The sequence below is a fragment of the Mauremys reevesii genome, linkage group 1 (assembly GCF_016161935.1).
Source record: "Mauremys reevesii isolate NIE-2019 linkage group 1, ASM1616193v1, whole genome shotgun sequence".
NCBI classification, from domain to species: Eukaryota; Metazoa; Chordata; order Testudines; family Geoemydidae; genus Mauremys; species Mauremys reevesii.
This window is the reverse complement of record NC_052623.1, coordinates 332,031,226-332,053,566: the sequence shown is the minus strand read 5'-3', so window position 1 is coordinate 332,053,566 and position 22,341 is coordinate 332,031,226. Positions and strand designations below refer to the sequence as shown.

Here is a 22,341-nt window from a genome sequence, read left to right as displayed (position 1 = left end):
AAAATTCTACTTTAACTTACAAAAAAAATCAAGTGTTTATGGAGAAATGAAAATTCAGTGGAGGAAAATTAACTGAATGTTATTGCCACATAATCGTATCAGTCTTCTCATTTCTAAGGAATTTTCATCATTCAGAGATGGTTAAAATTATCCTGAAGTGCTTTAAAAACATAAGTTTGTGGAAGGCTAAGCAACATTAGATCTGAGTGCAATGGCACCCTGGACAAAGATGGAGTTAGGCACCTCTCTGCACTTTCCAAACATACTGGCTGCAGTGGTGCCATGTCAGTTCCACAGCAGATTCTAGGGTGCTTGTTTCCCTCCTTTTCATTTCTGTTTTGTCTGTTCTCGCCTCTACTGTTTAATATGTTTTCCTGCAGCAGGAATGTTTCATATTTTGGCTGGGGAATTCAAGTGTTTGTAGGTGGCTTGACAGAGAGCTTGATATAGAAGGGTTAGTTTCCTTTATTAAGCTCTTGAGTTCCTCTCTGCAGCTAATTCCATGCACTCCTTATTGTGGTTCCCTCAGCTTGTCTGCACTGAGGATTTTCTGAAATTCTCCTACCATTGCTCTAGCACAGGCTCCGCTTTACTGGTGCAAGTGCAGACTGGCTGTTAGTGTTTTTACCACCAGGTCATCAGAACTGGTCTAGAGCTGCACTACTGGTGGGAGAATTTCTGAAGACCCATGTAATGCCTGTGCCTGTCTGTCCCTGAAACCAGCCAAGCTCTTGTGTGCAGGTGATAGGTAACTGCTGGGTATGAATGAATGAAATGCACAAATGGATAAGACAGTTAGTCTATCACTGTGGACTGCTGCAGTTGGCACAATGATTGTGTGTGGGAAACTGCCCAAGTGTAGCAACGTGTGTGTTTGTTTTCTTTGCGGGCTTCATTCCTTCATTTACCGGGCTCTTGTTTTGTCCTGATCCCCAAAGCATAAATTTGATAGGTCTTGGTGTCAGATGCAGTCATTGCTTCTAAACCCGAAGGGGAGGGAACATGCTTTATAAAAAAAAAAAAAAAAGCACTAGATCTGCTCAACTTTGTGTTTGCATGATGAGACTTTTGGTAGCTGTATCCTCCAGCTACGATCTCTGTATTGATCTGTTCTCTCTGTGGAATAATGGAAATATGATCAGCATTTGGCTACTCTGTATGTTTAGGAAACTGTAAACAATAGCAAAACTTTGAAATTAATATTCTTTTCTGTCTCTTCTGACCTGTCTTCAGTATGTGCAGAGGTGGATTGAGGCCAGCGCCCTCTTTTGAGCGTGTTTCAGTGTTCTGAGCTGGCTGAATGCACCCATGAGTTGGTGAGAGAGCCAGAATAAACGTGGGTTTACGTGGAGGTGACAGCAAGGAGTCCCCGAGGGAAGCAAAGATGAAGTGTGTTTTGTGAAATGGGGGGAAGAGATCTGGGACACCTGGAATGGGAAAAAAAGCCTTACATTTTAGTGGATCCAGGACACATTTACTTCTAATCCACCTCTGCCTTTTGGATAAATTCGTTGGAGTCGTCCCCTGGCATATTGCAAGCTTTCTATATGTCCCTTCTGCGGAATGCCTGCTCTTTACTTACTAGAGCTGGCCAAAACAATGGGAAACTTTTTTACAAAATCTTGTGAAAAACTTGAAGCGCTCTGTGCCTGTTTGAACACTAGGGTGAATTTTTTTCACAAATTTCATCTCTGTTTTTGTCAAAACAGAAAAAACTTTGGAAATTGACTAGCTCTACTACTTACTAATGTGTTTGGAGGTCTAGTTCTCCCTAACCTCTCTAAATAAATAAAATTCAAGCCCTCACATCTTGTTAATGTATCATTCTTCTCTCTCCATACTTCTCCCCCAACTACTCATACAAAAGAATACTTGTAAAGGGTAGAGAAGTAAAATAAGGATACTAAGAACCACATTTAAAAGAGTGACAGCAAGTCTGTATGCTCCAACACTATTCTAACAAATGCCTGATGTTGGCAAGAAATTGTGAGAACTTGATACATGCCAAAAAAAACCCTTGCAGATAAATTGGATACTTACAGCAATGTAAAGTGGGAATAGAGATGGGGGAAAAATTTTTTAGCTGAACTTATTTTTCCTGTCAAAAATATTTGTTTCAGTGCTATACAATGGAGATCTTGAGTCTCATTCTGATTTTCACCAACATTAGTTGAAGTATTAGTGAGTGAAGCATAGTTATGTCTGGACTACCAAAATATGCAGTGCATGTAGTTACACATTTTGGAAAGTCTTAGTAGGAGATGGCTGCTATATAGCCATGTACTTGAGCATTTTTCAAATATGTAACAGTTTTAAACAAACTGAAGCCTAGGGAAAAATGGCAGTATGTTTTAATAGACTTCCCTAAACTCATGTATGTAGTGTTGTATGGAGCCATGTGGGTCCCAGGATATATGAGAGAACAATTTCTTTGTAAGCTCAAAAGCTTTTCTCTCCCCAAGAGAAGCTGGTCCAGTAAAAGATATTACCTTACCCACCTTGTCTTGCTAAACTCATGCTGCAGCCAAGGATACTGGCTAACATGGTTGAAGACCACGTTGACTGCTGCAACTGCTGCAGTTATTCTGCAAACATTTTCACATGACTGAAGCAGGATTTTTTTGTATATGTTTCTAATACTTCTCTGTCTTTCAGTCTTTATACCTGTACAATGCAGGCTACCAGTGTTTGTTTGTGTGCATTAGTCTTTAGACATTGTGGGCTCTGCCCTCTATTGCAGAGAAAACTAAGATGTGATACAACTAGGCCTATGTACAAAGGCAAATGGACAAATTCATTTAAAGGACGGTGAAGCCATTCACATGACTTAGTATCTTTTTTGATAAAGTTTTGGTCCCAGAAGCTCATCTTGTCCTGTGTTCTTCATGGAATAAGAGGTTGCACACTGTGGTGCTAGAAATCCAAACTGCTCTCACTACTACACCCACATGAGAAACATTGTTTGTGAACAATGACGTGAAACTTGTGTGTCAAAACTACCAGCTAATTTGTATTTAAGTGAAACATCCTGTAGAAAGCAAGTATTCAAATGGAAATGCTGACTAGTAAAAACTCCCCTCCCTCCAACCCCCCAAAACTTAGGCAGGAACACCAGTTCTTCACTCTAAAGGCTGGTCTACACTACCCTGCTAAATCAATCTAAATTACACAACTTCAGTTATGTGAATAACATAATTGAAGTCGACTGAGTTAGATCCACTACAAGGTGCTGTGTCAACAGGAGCGCGTCTCCTGTCATCTTCCCTTACGCTTCTCAGGAGGTGGAGTACACAAATTGATGGGAGAGTGCTCGCCCATTGATTTAGCATGTCTTCACCAGACCCTCTAAAATCGACACTTGTTGCATCAATTGCAGCAGCGCAGATCTACTGGTAAGTGTAAACATGCCCCCAATTTTTTTTTAAGTCGCCCTTCTGTATTGCACAGAAAATGGAGCCTTCTTAGTCAAAATTAACTTGTTAAAAGCCCACCTTTTGGAGCTAAGATTTTATTAGAACAGTACTCTTGATTGGGTTAAACAAGATTTGCATAAGCTGAAGAAATAATTTGATTTACTATTCCAGCTAGTAACAGTAACAATGAAGTTAATGAATCATACTAGATACATACAGTGGTACAAAAGTACTGTTTTTATTTTCAACATAAGAAAAAATTACTCTTTGGTTTTGTAACTTTAAAAAGTGAGAAACCTGTCAAGGTTACCAGGTCTTAGCGTGATGTCAATGAGAACTAGTTTAATCAAACTTAATACTTTTAAGCCCATCCAGGATACATTGGGTCCAGACTGTTTTGCAAGTTACAAGCAGGTGCTGTATACTGCAACTCTCTGGCTGATTGCCTGTAAGAGGGAGCGCACTGTTTCTTCGAGCTCCACCAACTGTTTGGCTTTGTCTTCCAAGACTTTCTGATTGTTCTCATATGTGCTTTCCAAATCTACAGGGAAAAGGGAGAAAAACTATCAGCTGTTTTTTGGGCAGTAAAATCATATCCCTATTCAAAGTATTAATTCAGATCTTTGAGCTAGAAAGCCTGAGATCAGATGATACAGATCTGGGCCTGACAACTTCTCATAATACTGTGGAAACAATGGGAAGTACTTACCTATAAATGAAAACGTACAACCGTGTCCTTTAATTCATGTTGTAAAAATGGCTTAGGGATCCTACACAGACTTGAAAGGACACTAGAGAGTGTGTTGGCTCAGTTATGGTCAGACTATTCAGTGAATCGTTGCAAATAAGGGATTGATGTAAGGAAGAATGGCTTGGGGTGAGTACAGCTTCCCCATGTCTGGTAAAAGCAGGCAAAGCTCCTGTTCCGCCCTGGTTGGTAAGGTGAGAGCTCCCCCTCCTGTTTCAATGTACAGCGCTAAATGTGCAATTCTTAAAACTGTTCTGTTAGAGTTAACTTCAATTTTCAAAAAGCAACTCTGCCAGTATCACTTTGGGTTATGATCATGACGGATCTTACTAGACTAACAGTGCTTGGATGGGAGATATCCAGGACTAAGGTGTGGCAGGAAATCACTACTTTTAGTCTTTCAAGGTGCCATGGCACTTGACATATATTAGCCTACTCAGATTAGTTAGGATAAGTTATGTTCTACCTAATCCTCCCAACTGAAGTTTTGATTGGATACGATTTTCATTTTCTCTCCTAAAGAGTTGTGCAATGTTATGTGCTGTTGATCAGTGACTGCATTTCTCCCAGGAAGTGGTTGCACCACACTGGTGGGTGAATTGATCTCTGTAAGCGTGTAAAAGGATGTTTGGATCATTAGAAAAGTGTTCCATATACTGTGTACATAAGTGTGTGAACCTCCAGCAATTAATGTAATTGGTTAAAAGTTCATTTTATTTCCCTTCTCCAGCTGCTGAACATTAGCACAGTTCATTCTGCAACATGAAACATTACTTCGAAATCTGAAAAGAAAACCTTTTCTCATGCAGGCAGTCTTACCCTTGAGCAGCTGGAGTTTGCTGTTTGCTTGAGCTAACAATGATTTAGCTTCATTCTGCAGCATTCCAGCTTTCTTCCTGGCATCAGCAGACTCTTCTGTTTTTTTGGCAATTAGGTTTTCAACTGTTTTGTATTTGGCATGCAGTTCACTGTCAAGTACCTGCAGTTTCAAATTCACAACACAAGGTGGGGTTACTGCTCAGAAAACTGCAAAGCAAATGCCTGTTTCACCACTTGAACAGATGGTCTGAAACTTCTGCTGCTTCCGTGGAACTGAGACATTACTAGTGAGTGTGTAGGAATGAACGAGTTGACAGCACAGAGTGTGTTCTAGTAGCATTGCAGCTCTTGGCTCAGTTGTCCTGACATTCAGCTTTTGATTTATTTTTACCCCCCCCCCCCCCCCCGCCGCCCAATATTAGCACTCTCATTCATGTTTAATACCTGCTAATAGCAGACTCTTCTGGTGATCACCCACCCTTTCTAGTTAGGTGGCTGGTCTGTTTCAATATCTAAACTTTCATACACTGTACAGGATTCAGCCACAGAATTTGTGACTGGTGAGAGCAAATCCTGCATAGCTTTCCAATTTAAGGGTGACTAACAGGCATTGCTTCTGGAAGTGCAGATTCAGTACAGAAGTGACCATGGCATTGCTCCTATTGTTGACTACTGTCAAAGGAAAATAGGGCAGCTTGTTACTTAAAGTACTACACCTCTACCCTGATAGAACACTGTCCTCGGGAGCCAAAAAAAAATCTTACCACGTTATCGGTGAAACCACATTATATTGAGCTTGCTTTGATCTGCTGGAGTGCGCAGCCCTCCTTTACTAGAGCACTGCTTTACCACGTTATAGCTGTATAATCTTCAACTATCATGAACAGCTCTGGAATTGGTGGTTATCTCACCTATAGTGACTCATGAATTCACAAGCACTTCCCAGATGTTAAAGAAAACAAAAGGTTAGTGTCTCAGCTGCACTTCACTTTTTTGCAGAGCAGAAATCTCCTGCAAGTCTCCAAATATCCCTGGCAGGGAAGAGATCCCATCAGGTGTAGAGCTGGCAAAGTCAGCTCCTACATCTCCCTCCCTCCCTCCCTGCAATCCCTGGCCATGGCAAGTGTTGGGAAAGGTAATGGATGCACCAGACAATCTGGTCTGTAGATTAGAATCCTGAAAACTCACCAGCAGTATGAGCAGCATGGGAAGGATCTGGGGAAATTGTCACTACTACAGCAAGGTGCCTGACAACATCTGTTACCACTCTTTTTTCTGTCTTTCCTCCTCCCATGCTAGATAATCAGACTCTTGTACTTGTTAAGCAGCATTTTAGAGGCCCCTTGTTTAAAATTAAGTGATGCTTAAAAGGTTAATTCCAACATCTTCACTCTTTTGGGAAAGGGAAGGCTCCTTTGAGACAGACGACTGTATTGTGGACAATAGATTGGAGCAGTGAGACTTCCTGTGACACAGAACTTTTGTTTTCAATTGTTTGAAGGCTGAAATAAATCAGAATCCTTCTTAAAAAGGTATTGACTTTGGGAGAGATTCCATACAGACATGGCTTAGAAAGACACTGCTATGGTTGCAGAATATTTGACTTTAGAGGAGCAGGCTGGCAGGTGTTACATTGAGAGATGGAATCTTTTCTCCAGTGACTGAAGCAATGGGGGAATTCCCTTCAAAGTGCCAAGTTACAAGTACCTTGTTTGACAGCTGAATAATGTATTGTACACGCAGTGACCTCTCATTCATAGACCCCAAGGCACTTCACAGAAGGTAAGAAAACTATTTAAATCCAGTTTAGAGATGGTGAAACTGAGGCACAGGGAAGTGTTGCCCAAGGTAAGTCAATGACAGTTGAGAGTAGAACTGAGATTTACCAATTTGTAACCCTACACTTAAATACATCAGAATATGGAGATCGCTCACCTCTCCACAACTGACAGCTTTCTGCTCGTTTCGGAACTGGAAGTTGGAAGGCTTTTTCTGCCATGTAGGTTGGTGCCAAACCAAGTAGAAATTAATGTATTGGCAAATGGACCCATCATTACCTTACTAATAAATGAATTGGGAGCAACAGGTCTGACCTAGTTCACTGAACAATGCCAGTAATATTCCTGGGCAGCTAACTGGCTGATGCCTGGTGCCTAAGCATGACAAGATTATGGCTAAAGCTGGCAGTAGCACTGAAATGCTTTTATCCTGAATATAGCTCCCAGGGATTGTGTTTTTGAGGAAGTCAGCTGGCAGGTAGGTGCCTCACCTCTTTAACTTCTTCAGCATTTTGTTTCACAGTAGCAATGGTTTCTTCAATCTCTTCCACATTCTCTGAATTTGTAGCAGCCTTTTGTTTAAGATCTTCCACACTCTTTTCTAGCTCAGTAAGACGTAGGGTAGCGTTGTTTAAGGTTTCTTCAGATGCTGCATTTTCAGATTCAATCTAACCAGGAATGAAAGAACAGTTTAAATAATCCCCTAGCAAATATATGTGTTGATTTTTGAAATCAGCTTTCTGGAGAAAAGTCTTGACCAACTATTTAAAACGTCAAGTATCAGAGGGGTAGCCGTGTTAGTCTATAAGATGCCACAGGACTCTCTGCTATTTAAAATGTTTGTTTCCAAAGTCTATCCTCAAACTGGCATTGTGCAACTCCGAAATATCAGCCAAAATACTATGAAATGACATATGAGGGTTTTAAGAGTACGAATTACAATTTACAATTCAAGTGAAGTAAGAGGGGAATCAGTTTTGAAAGTGAACTAGGTTGTATGTCATTAAAAGTGTACCTTATGAAATGGAGAGAAATAACCCTTCATTCCTTGTACAAACCAAGCTGCCTGAAATCACTGACTTTTGAATGTCTAAGAATGCAAGACTGGAGCTATAATGTGTTTGTAATTGGTAAGGATAGAGTTCCACTAACTTCTGAGAGCATTCCTGATGCACATCTGCTACTCCAAAGTGGGGGAGGAGATGCATCTCAGTGTAAGACGTCGCCAAGACATCTGTAGTCTTTGGCTTCAATTAATTGTAAACTCACATGAAATACATGGGATTTCAACAAGCATTTACACATGTCAGGAATCACTCAGCTTCCAGGGCAAAAAAATTCCAGATTTGAAAATGTGAAAGGCATTAGTCAAACCAACAGCTCAGCTAGATCCATTATTGTTCATATAAATGGAAAGAAAGCACTGCTGTGTTAGTTACCCTTTCAGCAATGGATAAAGAAAGGCTGGGTAGCTTAGGAACCTAATAAGCTGAATATTGACACTATCAGATTTTAGTGCTTTACAGTCTTGTCAATGGGGCGATCTATGAAGTGGTTCTTTATGAACTGGACTTGATGAAATGAAAATGGTCAAAGTCTTAAGACTTGAGTGAACCAAGTTCTAATTCTAATGGAAGATATTTCATTCTTATAAAAGCCCACTATGACTGTTGAAGGTACTTGGGTGGGCTTATTCTATGACTAGGAAGGGCCCATCTCTCATTATTTGAGAAGCATCGAGCAAGCACACGTGGACACTATTACTAATAATGGATTAGTCCTTTACCTAAATATTCATGCATATAGGGGTCTGCAGTGACATCATTTGACAAACAATTAATGCTTCAATAAAGCATTAATGCTCATGTGTTTTCACCCTGTACTGGCAAAGTCTTTTACATGGGTGGGAGAGTTGGCAGCATGGCTCAGCTACCAGATAGACAGACCACCTGCCTTGTAGGATTTCCTGGGGATCTGAGGACACCTGCTGGGTTGGAAGACACATCCCAGTTCATTCTTGTCACCATTTCTGCACCCACTGCAGTCAGTAGCAAAGCACCGATTGACTAGTGGGGTGGAAAGCATTCCTTGTTTCTCTCCTAATTCAGAGAAGTTTGCTGTTTGAAGAGCTCCTCTTCCCTTAGCTAAAGCAGTTACCTAGCATCAAACTAGGTACACAGTGAATATTTTTATATATAGTTAAGACTTACTGAGGTAAGTAGGTCTTGCGTTCCTCTAATGTCTTCTTCAGCTTGTTTGATGGCCTTTTCGGCTGCATTTTGGGCCTTTTCAGCTTCTTCCAGTGCTTCTTTCACAATAGCTGCAGTGACTTTAACATCTTTTGCACTTTTGCTGTAGAGCAGAAGTAACAATATAATATGTGACATTGGAAATGTTTCATTTTGGTATGAATAAGAATTTACACCAGGATGAATTTAGCTTACTATGTTTTTAAAAAATATTTGAAATAAATAGTCTGATTTAAAAAGACAGCTGATACAAAACTGTGTATAGTACATGTTACCTTGCTTTATTCGCTTCACCTAACAGCATTTCAGCTCTGGCAATGTCTCCGGCACTCTGTTGTAAGATAATCTCTACATCAGAAAGGCTTTCCACACGCTCACGGATATCCTCTGTTAGGGTCTGTAGCTGCTGGGGGCTACTTGGCATCTCCATCTTCAACACTTCATTAGCAACTGCCTCAATGCTATCCAAATCAGCGCTATCCTCTAAGGTGGCACAAATGCAACAGGATAAGCAGACAGTTGAGCGGATTAGCAAGCCATCCATGCCAATGTCAAATTACACTACTGAAATCCTTGTCAGTGCGGTTCCTTAAAAGCAAGAAACTGACAAACAGCAATGGCAAACGAAACACACCACCACCACAATTTGCAGAAAATATGTAGAAAGGTGGTGGTATGCTCAGTTAGGGTAAAATTCACTCCGATGCAGAATACCATCACAGAGCATAGAGCCCTGCTTAAGTCCCATTTCAGCTTCTTGAGGGGTACTTTTCACCCATTGGCCTCCAGTGGCTTGAGCACAGCTTGGTAATCAGTAGAACTGTGTAAATCCTAACACTGACTTACTGCATGACTTTGGGCAATCTCAGACCTTGTCTGCCCCCCATTTCTTCAGCTATAAAAGATAATTTGACAGCCTCGTGGAAGCTGTAAGGATCAATTAGATAATGGACCCATGTTCCACTGAAATCCACAGGAGTTCAACAGGAATTAATTTGGTCCAACGTTTGTAATGCTGTGTAGAGTGCTATGAACATGAGATGCTAGTGAAGTACAAAATATTATGAACTGAAATGGAATAAGAGTCATTCCTTTGGTGCACATTAATACATTTCTAAAGTGAAAGAGGGCCATGCACAATGTTTAGATACATGTAACAGCAGCATTTTATGGCTCCCAGGGATTGAGGTTTAAGCAAAAGTTGCCTCTATTGCTCAGATGGTCCTATGGTGCTCTTACATGTATCTAAACATTCCTTCCTGTGTTTGCACAGGGCTGAACACATTCTTAACATATAAAAAACACTGATGTTTGTAAGGCCAGCAGTTGCACATAACAGACCTCCCCAATGGAGATTGTCCTCCATCTTCCAAAAGATCTCGCACTTCTCCATAGGTTAGCACAGCTAATGATTGAAATTTCAATGCTGATTGACGAGGAGAGTTAGCTACACAGTTCCCTTGAAATTAATGGGAGTAGCATGACAATCTCCTAATAAGTTAAACTACTCCACTCCACCACCAATCAGCTCTATTGCAGAGGAAAAGGCAAAGTCTGTTAAAGTTCCAATCATGATGAAACTGAAAGGCCTCTCTTCCTCACTCGGGTGCATTTTTTTTCATAGCATTTTGCAAAGAATCAACTGCCAATCTGTATTGGTAACCTTACCTTTCACCTATAAAGCTGAAAATGGATCCCACTGCTTATAAAAAATCTTAAATTTAAATGAAATGTATAATCAAGACAAGAATCACAGAAACTATAGTATTCAGAAAGGATTTTAAGACTAGGCTAGGCAGCTACCTAGAGAAATGCACGAGAAAAGCTATCTGCAGCATGTGCAGAGTTGGAAGAGTCTACTATTTTGCATCTGTAAATGTTACAGATGTACAACATCCTAACTTTATTAAGGCCTCTAAAAATATGCTAGCAGAATTTCTCATAACAAAGATAAAAATCACTAATGTCAACTAAGTTAAAGATCATCCTTACGCATTAGAAATTCCCTGATCTGCTTAATAAGGTTTCTCAGGTCTTCATTGCTTCTGTCCACTTGCTCTTTTGTGGCATTGGTTTTGAGCAGAACTTCTTGTGCATTTTGTTTTGCTTCATCTGCTCTCTGTTTTGCCTCGGAGACCTATGGGAGGTAAATAAGGTGGCCTGGTAAAACACTTGCACATCAAGGCTCATTTTGCAAACCAAAATGCAATTCTGAACAGACAATTGATATTTGGAGTCCAAAGCAGTGTGGGAAACTTGTTCTCATAAAACTCACAGAATGCTTTTAAAACACGCCGGAATCCACAACACCAATGTTACTTTAAACAACACAGACAAATGTTTATGGATTACACATGGAATTTCAGTTTAAACAAGTTCACTTTATGAGGCTCTTTAAAAAAAAAATGCTGGTGAAGTTATGCAACTGGAAAGAAACATTTTAAAATGAACGTCTGGGGGGAAAATGTTCTGTAGTTTTGTATCATATCCCTGTTGGGGGGAATTTCTCTCATTTTAAATTAATGTTTAGTGATCTACTTGGAAAGAGTTACCATTTTAGAGAGTTCTTCAACTTCCGCCAATGCACTGAGTATGTCTCTGTCAAAATCCATGGCTTTCTGCCACGCACTGTGAGCCACAGTAACCAACCCCTTGCAGCCTGGTCCTCCGCATTTCTTTTCGCCTTCAGCTGTTCGGCAGTTCAGACCGCCACACTCTGAGTCAGCACAGGAAGCACCTGAGGGAGTTCCACATGTCTGCAACAGACCAACAAGAAATAGTCACACTTAATTGCCCTTGCTTGGGGGATGGATGAGGGGGGGAAGGAAAGTGGACCAAGAGGTTTCTGATGATGCTGGAAACATTTAGTGGTATCCGCACCCCTGGCAGTGAAATCTCAGAACGCTTGAGAAATAAATGGTCGCTGTAGCTGCTGTACTGCAGCATCAAAAACTAGGGCATTCCCTACTTCACACCTGTATCATTGTGAGATTTGTTCCAGTGATGAGGGAAGGAAAGCTCCTATGTATAAACACACAGCCCTCCAGGAACAAGCAGTTTGGGTAATAATGGCAGTACCAAGACAGTCATCCACCATGCACTGACTTACTGAATGATATGGAATCGGTACAGATTTGGTTCTTTCAATGGAAAATAACCCTCAGACTTCCATTAAAAATAGAGAGGGAAGAGGAGGGCCCTTCCCTCCTGAAGGCAAACCTATAGCTTGAGCTGGCTGAAATTCAAAACTTAGTCTTGGGGAAATTGTGACATTTCAAAATTTGGAAGAAATCCAAAAATTCATTTTTCCAAAAGATATCATTTGGGGTCTAAGTAAAATGTTTTGTTTAAATTAAAATGTTTCATCCTGAGTTTGACTCTGAGCGTTTTACATAAAAGTTCAAAAAGTTGTTTCGGAACAAAAACATCCAAGTGTTCCAGTGTGACTTTATCAAAATGCTTTTTTCTCAAAATGAAATTGACAAAAAATCAACATGTTCCCCTGCAAAGGTTTAATTTTGAAGAAATAGCATTTTGTAATGTAAATACATTTGATCAGAAAATGTTTAGCCAGCTCTATCCATGAACTACCCCCAGAGTCTGGATAATAAATGGAATCGTTAAAAAAAAAAAGTCTTTAGGAAGATGGAAGGTTGGACAAAGTTTTCCTTTTTTGGCAGGGCGTGGAAGGAAGCATGACAGTCACAAAAATAAACGTTTTGCAGGCAATATTCCCCCAGTAAAGGTACACAAAACTGCATCAGGTTAATTTTAAATTTTCTCTTTCTCTAACAAACAGCCTTAGCCTTTTCCTTTCCCTGATGCTTGGCATGCAATCCACTATTCTCAAGAATAGTGTCTCTCAACTTTTCCAGACTCCTGTACCCCTTTTAGGAGTCTGATTCGTCTTGCATACCCCAAATTTCACCTCAACTTAAAAACTACTTACTCACAAAATCCAACAAAAATACACAGCACACTATTACTGAAAAAGTGCGTATTTTCTCAGTTTTACCATATAATTATAAAAATAAATCTAATAGAATATAAATATTGTACTTACATTTCAGTGTATAGTATACACAGCAGTATCAACATCGTATGAAACTTTAGTTTGTACGGACTTTGCTAGATTTTATTGTAGCTGGTTATAAAACTAGGCAAATATTTAGATAAGTTGATGTACCCCTGGCAGACCTCTGCGTACCCCTAGGAGTACATGTACCTCTGATTGAGAACCACTGCTCTAGAAAGCAGAATGTCCTGCAGGGGGCTGCACTTCCTTAAGGCTCCCAGCAACTAATGATACTGCCTAGAACCTTGATAAACTTTATTTAAACAAGAGGGACAGGAATGTGGGGGAGGGGTTCCAACTAAAAGCACCCCCCCCCCCCAAGAAAAAGGAGCGGTGTCATGTTAGATAACAGTTGTTAAAAGGAGGTATGGGGGGAGAAAATAGGAGGGACGATGCAATCTTTAGAGCAGGGGGCCCCAGCGCGGTGCCCGTGGGCGCCCTGGTGCCCGCCGGGGCGTCTAAGTGCGCCTGCATGCTGGCCGGCAGACGAGCATCCACTGAAATGCCGCCGCCAAGCTGTGTCATCCAGAGGCGTCACCGCTGAAATGCCGCTGATTTTTGGTGGTATTTTGGGAGCGACGCTTCTGGATGACGCTACTTTTTGGCAGCCTTTTGGTGGCGACGCCTATTGACGTTGCTGCTTGTCGGCGGAATATTGGTGGATGCTCGTCTGCCGCCATGGTCCTCCGTGGCTCATCGTCTGGTGCCTGCCAGACGAAAAAGGTTGGGGACCACTGCTTTAGAGAAATCATCCTATAACTTACTGATACCCCCTAACCACTTAAGTTAATAAATATGCCCTCTCCGTCATATTTGCAGGCCGAATTGTTTTCCAACTGCAGCTGATTTACTTCAAAGGAAAGTTGCAGAAGGAATGCTGTAAATCTCCCAGGAAAAAGCCACCCTACCTCAGATTTACTTCAGTTTTACCGCTGTGCAGAGAATAAGCACCAGACTGCTTCTCAGAGTGTCCTTTTGACTCAAGAGCTCAGAAAAAGGTCTGCTTTGTCTTAGACAGATCAGAGAAGTCCAGGGCAAGCACACAACACGCATAAAGTGGCCACTGGCACATCTGCCATCCCCACCTCTACTGGCGTCGTCCTACATCCACAGCCTTCTCCTCTCATTTTTACTGGACAAACCCACGTTTGGTGCCATATCCTACTGGACAGGGACAGTGCTGCACAAAACATGGACTGTTGGGCTTTAGGCTAGATGAATAGCCTCCTTGAGCATGCATCTAGCTAAATACAGTAACTCCTCACTTAACGTAGTCGTGTTCCTGAAAAATGCGACTTTAAGCGAAACAATGTTAAGCGAATCCAATTTCCCCAGAAGAATTAGTGTAAATATGGGGGGTTAGGTTCCAGGGAATTTTTGTTTTTTGCCAGACAAAAGGCATTATATACATTTAAACAAGCAATTTAATACAGGTATAACTTTTAAACAATTTTAAAGAAACAATTTAATACTACAACCATCATTGCTGAGTATGAAGCAATGGGAGGTGCCCCCACTTTACCCCACACAGGCACAGCTCACTGGCACTGCAGACAATGAGGCAGGCAAGGAGGCTGAAGGTGCCATAGGGTAGGAGAAGCACGTTGCACCTAATTGCAAGCACCAGGTGCAGGGAGCTCAACCCTCGGCCCTTCCACTCCACCCCTTCCCTCAAGCCCCCGACCCTTAACCCGCCTCTCCTTCCCCCCCCTCCACCTTCTCCCCCTTTACTCTGCACGCCGTGTCCTCGCTCCTCTCCCCTGCCTCCTGCTTCCTGAACGCCATAAATCAGCTGATTGCTGTGGGGGCAGGAGGCAGGGAGAAGGCGCTGATCTGCGGGGTCCACCAAGGGATGGGAGGCGCTGCAGGGGTGTATGGGAGCTGATGGGGGGCTGCCAGCTGTGAACAAAGCAGGCAGCTAAATGATGGTATAGTGGAGCATTGCACAACTTTAAACGAGCATGTTCTCTAATGGAGCAGGGACGCAACATCGAAACAACATTAAGTGGGGAGTTACTGTACTACACAACTGTAGGACAATATTTAAAAAAAAAAAAAGGGAGAGAAAACAGATTCACCCAATGGAAATTCCTGTAAATCCAAACCATTACATCAGCCAGAGTGAGGCTCAGGGAAGAAACTTGTTGAAGAAGAGTGCTGCAGAGGCCTAGTGGAGTAGTTTTTGATCTTTTGGGGCTCATGACCCCAAAAACCTGGTCTTATAATCAACCAAGTCTGATAATTCTTTGTGGGTGCAAAGGGCTGTGGGATTTGGGTCATGGGAGGAAACCATGGGACGACTGAGTACTGTCAGGCAGAGGGGTTGGAAATGGGATGAGTGAAGTGGGTGGGGGTTGAAAGCTAGTGCATCCCTCGTGGTCCACAAGTCATGGAAGAAGTTCCAGTTCACAATCTCTCTCAGCACACCAGACAAGCATTTTTCCATAAGTAAAACCCACTTCAACAAAGTAGCAGGCTCTGCCTTCCTGCCTGTCATTTCTGCAACAGCACCACTGATGTTTTCCTGCAGGTTCTATACCCAAAGAAATCTTAACCACGTACCTTCTCAGCCACTTCAGAAAGATCCAGACTTTGCAGCTTGCCTGCGAGTTCATCCAGAAGGCGTGACTGTTCCTCTTGTTTTGCCTTGAACTGGGCCTCTTGCTCACTGATTAAGTCTTCCACTTCCTGTCGTGTCTGAGCTGACAGTTCCACAAGGCTATCAGGGTGAACAGTGGAGGCATTGACCCTCTCTTCTGCCTCCAGGGACATCTGAAAATATTTGGTGATACTATCCAAGGCTCCTGCAGAAATTAGATCCAACTGTTCAGCAATCAGCCCTCATTGCTGAATTTATAGTACAAACAATTTGTTATGGGGAATCTAGTGGATGACAAAATTGTATAAGGCCATTTCTTTATTAAACTGAATACAAAGTTATACAAACATTATTACTGTTAGTGTGCTTGAACTATGTATGGGGAAAATTCTGCTATCCTTAAATCAAACAAACCTCCCATTGATGGTCCCACTGATGCTTTGATTTCAGTGGTCTACAGAATTTGACTCTCTAATATTAAAAAGTTTGAAAATTCTTGCAGACGAAGGGTCTGATCCCGCTCCCACTGAAAGCAAAGGAAGATCTGGTCCTAGATTTATAAAGATAGATACTTCTGTGACTTTTTGATTCCATGGAACTGCCTGGTGAGTAGGTGCAATTCACCCACAAGCAGTGGTCCAGCACAAGACCTACACACCACTGAAGTCCAGGCTTGCCGGGGAATACATATTGGCCAATCCTAGTGCAGGCTCTCTGCACGGGGTTAATGTCACTCTCTGTATGGGTGGTAGAATCTAGCCCTGAAGTGTGACACACATTCAAAGAGATTCATGCAGTCTTACATACAGAAAACTTAGTAATCTCATGTAATTAAATGTGAACTTAAGTAACTTCAGACTTCTGTATGTGTACTTAATTGTGGTATGTAACAAAATGCAAGTATATCACAGGGCTTACTGTTGGTACATGTAACTGGTCTACAACTTCTCATTAAGAGGTTTTAAGATGACTTTGTTCCCTAAGATCTTGAGCTAGTTTTGCAATGCACACAAAAACAGAGACTACAAAGAAATTCCTGCTAGATCAGCAACTCTGCCAAGACTCGGAAGGAAACTGCACTTACAGAACATGTTTTATTACTGTTTAGAAGATTAACCTGATATTTAAAACCATACACTTATTTAATCGTTTGCTGCCCTGGCTTTTTTCCTTTTTCCCCATGGGACACCTCACCCCGGATATCGGAGATTTTTATAAACTCGAGTTGTTCTGCAAGTTCTTTCACAACGTGGTCTAGGCTCTCTGCATCCGTCTCCAGGGCCCTCAGGTGAGTGTCCGTGTTATTGCTTTTTAACGCTATCACAGAGAGCTTATCTTCTATTTCAGCCATCTTTTCTGTAACGTCTGCTGTTAGCTTGCTGTAAGCAAAACACAGAACCTACATTTACTCGAGGAAAAAAAATCTATTAGCCTTGAATTTTTTTTTTTTTATAAAGAATGCTGTACAGTAGTTACAATCCTTCCATCCCTCCCCGATCAGTGCTGTACGCGATTTGTAACAGCTTGCCTTCCTAGAATACTGGTTTTGTTTCCTTTATCACAAAAACTACTTTTTAATCTACAACACATTTATAAACTCAAAGCACCCAATTGCTCAGAAAACAGCTGCTTTGTGTAAGATTAACCAGAGCCAGATTCCAGAACTCTGCTGTAATGCTCTTGAACCATGGCAACTGCATAGGTCAGTGTGTCAACTACTATGATCCATACAGAATTTGCTTCACATCCCACACAGCTACAAATGCATTTTTTGATTACTACAACTGAATGTCAGAAACAAACAAAAATTCTCTGACCACAATGGATTCTTTTAACTACTTTATAAAGATCCCCTTTTGCCAATGGCATCTTCTGGGTGGAGGTGGGAGAAAACATCCCACCTCCAGCAAGGAAGGTAAAAGGTGAGCGATATCAGCTCTTTCTTCTCTGTTCAGCAAGCTGTTCCCTGCTTGCCAGTCTTTTTGCTCCAGCAAAAATCCCAGACTTCTGTTGTGAGGCCTAATAAAGTGGAACCAGAGAGGTGATTGCAGGCACAGTTCACTGACATAGGTACATTGTCATCAATGGGAACTGAACCTGGGACCTCCAGCACCAAAAAACATCCAGCTCTAAGTAGCAGGCTCTTATAACGCCTCAACTAATGGAAAGACTTAACTGACCTCACTAGGCTTTGGATCAGGACCATCATCACTGGGGCAAGGCACCACTTTCCCCTTCGCCAGGCCAGATGGAAGGGAGGCAAAGGTGAGGTGATTTATCAAGGAGGGAAGAGGAAGAGTGGTTCCTCTGCATGCCCTCACCTCTCTTGGAATCTAGCACCCAAGTATAACAACTCTCCAGGGATACAGGTTAATGGAGCTGGGGAGCAGCCACAAATCATTAACTACGAAACCTCTTCACGAGCATTTTAGCCTCCCCTTTTGGTTTGGATGGGAACGTTTTAAAGGTGCATGGAAAACTCTCATATTCCATCAACTGCTTTAAATTATTTCAAATCAATAACTGTAAAGATTGTTGGTATTTAACCATCCTAGATTTCACAGGGGCTCACCCTTCTCCGTCTCCTTATTTTTAAATACAATGAATACAGGACTTCTGCATCTTACACTTCATGAAATGGAGACAACCAGTGTTACAACACTAGCGTTTTCTGTTGACAATGTTTAGTTTTTTAGATTAGAAAGAAGTCTGCATTGCTATCTAGATAGCTATAAAACAAAATTCCAAGAATTCAATCTCTGTCCCTGCATTCTCTCACATAATAGCTGTGCTTGTCCTTTGCCCTGGGGGATCACAAGGAATCAACATGACTGGCTCCATGTTAATTGGTTGGCAGGCTGACAAAATACAAGCATGGCCGCCCCTTCCAAAGTTTCAAAGATCATGACAGTTTTGGGTCCCAGCTGCATTTTGTTTGCGCTCAGTATAATCTGACTAAGAGCACTGCATGCCCATTCCTGCCAGACAGTGAGCGCTCTCAACTATCACTGGGGAGTTGAGGGTGCTCAGCACTCTGGAGTATCGAACCCTAACTGAGCTGGAAATAGTCACAGAACATGTACTGTACTCACCCTGCTTCCTCAAAGAGATTTCCAATGTTTTTAAGGGGCTCAGCAGCTGGATTTTGAGCAAGGATACTTTTAATTTCATTCAGTTTCTCTTCCATAGTGTTGATAGTTTGCTGGTAAGGGCCACTGACCCCACTGATTTTCAGGATTTTTGCTCTCTCCAGGAATCTCTGTGTCCTATTGGTCAGTTCACTAATGATTATGTCCCACAGAGCAAAACACTGATGACATGGCGCACAGTCAGGGAAGATGCCGGAGTATCCGCGGGTGCACTTGTCACAGCGGGGTCCCTCGACACCCTCCTTACAGACGCACAGCCCCATGGAGCGATTGCACTGAGGTGTCTGGATTCCACGGGGATCACAATCACAAGCTGCGAGGGGGGGAAGTAACAGCAGCAAAACTTAGATAGGATGAAAATGATAAAGTTGGAAGGAAAAATATATATTCCCTGACACAAACAGAAAAACTTCTATCATAATTACATGAATGTGAAATCAGTACATATGCAAACTACAGTAGTCAGCTACATCCGGACAGGGTTACCTTGCTGTGAATGCCAGGACCAAGTATTATAAAAGGAGGACAAAGTGATACAAAGAGGGAAGAAATCCAGAAAGGTTTTTAAGGACCCATTTCACATGACTCAGGAAAAAGTCACAATGTGTATTAGGGATGGACCCATCCTACAGTGTATCTGAAACTGGATTAAGTTGGAATCTGTGACCAAACGTTGAGGGTATTTTGTTATTTTTGGCCTCCCCGCCCTTTCCTCATTAGAATAAGCCAGGCCCCTTGGTGTGTGTGTGTGGGTGAGTGAGACAGACAGACAGATGTGGATCCACTGTTACCAAAGCCTGGCCCAGAATGAATGTATGGATGGATGGATGGATGGAATGGAACTAGGGCGAGGGAAGAGAGGTAGGAAGAAACACTAGCTAAATAAAGAATACCGGGAATTAAAAAAAACCTTGTTTGCAATGAGGAAAAGGCAGACAAATGTCCTACAATTCTACCATACAAGTGCCAAATGTCACAAGAGACCACACACTTCATAATTGTAGAGGGAGGACAAAGCTGAGCATAGGCAACATTTTATTGATCGTGAATTCAGACGACAAGCAATTTCTATTGAGCTAATCAGGAAGGGGCAAGTACAAGCAAATGCAATTATTTGGTATACAAACATTTGTGTACATTTATATGCAAGTCAGGTGCGACTCTCCGGTTCCTGGTGAATTGCTGATTGTAGCCCAGAGGGTAAATTCTGATGGTAAAGCCCAGTCTACAAGCTGACTGTACAGATGTATTTCTAGTTGGCCCTAATCCACACGTGAGAGGATTATTAAACTGATGTGTTACACTGCTGGTTTTTTAAAACATATTTGCACTTTGTACATAAACTGTCTAAGAGAAGCAGAATTTACAACCAGCAGAAGTTTGAGTTTTTACCTGACCTTTCCCTAAATAGCCAGGCAGGAGAAGCAGAGAGGAAATTACCAATCTTCAAAGCTCTTAATAAAGAGATGGCAGCAAAAAACAAAAGGGAGAAGACTTGCAACTATTCTGGAACTGCCATTCATATCTTCCTGGTGAAATGAACCCAAAATAGATCAAACGTACATTCCTTTAACATCTAACAAGAGGACTTTGACACCCAGCAGATGAAAGCCTTCAGTTACATATCACATCTTTCAAGAATACCTCATAAATGTAACACATACTAATACTGTGTTCTTGACGGATTTATGGGCCATTTGTATGTTCCTCTAGCAGAGTTATAGGCTATTGTTAAAGTCCCTTCTGAAAATGTCCATGTTCTTGCTAAACAGGCATTCCCCCTTTTAAAATGACATGGAAGCAAAATAAAGCAGGTAATCTACACCAGTGGTTCTCAACCAGGGGTACAGGTACCCCTGGGGGAGGTATGCAGAGGTCTTCCAAGGGGTACATCAACTCATCTAAATATTTGCCTAGTTTTACAACAGGCTGCATAAAAGCGCTAGCTAAGTCAGTACAAACTAAAATTTCATACAATGACTTGTCTATACTGCTCTATATACTATACACTGAAATGTGAAATATTTATATTACAATTGATTTTATAATTATATGGTAAAAATGAGAAATTATGCAATTTTGCAGTAATAGTGTGCTGTGATGCTTTTGTATTTTTAAGTATTTTGTAAGTAAGTAGTTTTAAGTGAGGTAAATCTTGGGAGTACGCAAGACAAATCAGGCTCCTGAAACGGGTACAGTAGTCTGGAAAGGTTGAGAGCCGCTGATATATACTGCTTGCTTTCATGCCATTACTTCATGGTACATCCTCAGTCCTTAACCAATTTATTCTTTTTTTTTTTTTTTAAGACCTTAAAGGAACAAATTGCTTCATAAACAAAAACTGCCTTTTTTTAATTTTTTTTTTTAAGAGAGCATGGATACAACAGATACCAGAACACAGAAATGACTTCTGTTCCAGGCGAGTCAGCTTATGTCTGCACAATTTAGCAAAATGGTCCTTTTGTTCTCTGAATTGTACTCCAACACAAGAGATTGTTTTTACTTTACATCAAAGCGCTTAAGTATTCCCACAGCAATTTGCTATGGAATATATTCCCCACAGGCAAATCCTCGGGCTCCTATTTGAAGGAGGTCAATTAACCCTTTCATCAAACTATTACTCCTGGAAATAAGACACTCAGAGTGGTCAATTAGCAAATTCCATTATACCGATGTAACAGAAAGTAGTGTACATGGTATGTAATTTTTCCCCCTCAAAGAGCCCTAGATTATATTGTATTACATGTGAATTAGGCAAATCAGACCACTGTTTTATTTATAATGTATCTGCAGATTTAAAAAGCAATCAGTTAAAACAATTTAGGCAATTCTAATCTGGCTTTCCAACCAGATCACAGCAAACAAATAACTCCTGCACCATCATTTACATGATAGAGTGCATCCAAACACAGTGCTCCACTTTGGAGATTTAGAGAAACAAAACAATAGAGGATGTAGCAGGGGGAAAAGGAGGCTGAAATTAAGCATTTCCCAATCCCCAAACTTTCTCAGGATAACCAAGCTCAGTGCTTCAACTGTCAGCACAAACGTACTAAGTACAGCTAAGATATAGGATCTAAGAAGCCATTATGGACCACAGAAAAGCAGAAATTCTATAGAATCTCAAGGGAATAAATCCAATGTTTAGAAAATGCTTTGTAAAAATGACACTTACACACTTTAACTATGTGTTATTTGTGATGTCTTGTAATCTAAGTCACAAACTGCTACTAGGACTGCATCATCATCCATACCAGAAGATAAAGCACAAGTTTATTTCTAAGTAAAACAATCTTACTTTAAAGGGAAAGCACAATAAAACCTCCCCAAGGACTAGCATAATAAGAAACAACAGAAACAAAAAGCAGAGCTTTATTTCAGTCACTTTTTAATTTGGGAGGAATTTTTACATGTTTGTGGTATGGTTTCTCCAGCTAGAGCCAACTTTGTGCTTCCTGTGTAGCAGTAACTGAACATAAGAACGGCCATACTGGGTCAGACCAAATGTCCA

The 22,341-nt window shown here is 41.3% G+C and overlaps 2 protein-coding genes across 3 annotated transcripts in view; one reads left to right on the top strand and one right to left on the bottom strand.

Annotated features, from left to right (window-relative positions):
- Positions 1 to 14,354, top strand: part of DLD (dihydrolipoamide dehydrogenase) — a 42,935-nt gene extending 28,581 nt beyond the window's left edge. The window contains exon 15 of one of the 2 annotated variants that reach the window (XM_039516393.1): positions 13,902 to 14,354. The gene's annotated coding sequence lies outside the window, so the exon portion shown is untranslated. Of the gene's footprint in view, positions 1 to 1,233; positions 3,525 to 13,901 lie in introns of those variants that run through there. The other variant, XM_039516383.1, reaches the window with a different exon arrangement.
- LAMB1 (laminin subunit beta 1) overlaps positions 3,628 to 22,341 on the bottom strand; it is a 73,510-nt gene continuing 54,796 nt past the window's right edge. Inside the window, exons 24-33 of the mRNA XM_039516360.1 lie at positions 18,774 to 19,143; positions 16,876 to 17,060; positions 15,645 to 15,886; positions 11,560 to 11,763; positions 11,000 to 11,144; positions 9,283 to 9,490; positions 8,969 to 9,110; positions 7,250 to 7,426; positions 4,981 to 5,140; positions 3,628 to 3,954 (exon numbers count right to left, since the gene is read on the bottom strand). Of these exons, the coding sequence (XP_039372294.1) occupies positions 3,818 to 3,954; positions 4,981 to 5,140; positions 7,250 to 7,426; positions 8,969 to 9,110; positions 9,283 to 9,490; positions 11,000 to 11,144; positions 11,560 to 11,763; positions 15,645 to 15,886; positions 16,876 to 17,060; positions 18,774 to 19,143 (1,970 nt within the window). The 3' untranslated portion in view covers positions 3,628 to 3,817. The remainder of the gene's footprint in view (positions 3,955 to 4,980; positions 5,141 to 7,249; positions 7,427 to 8,968; positions 9,111 to 9,282; positions 9,491 to 10,999; positions 11,145 to 11,559; positions 11,764 to 15,644; positions 15,887 to 16,875; positions 17,061 to 18,773; positions 19,144 to 22,341) is intronic.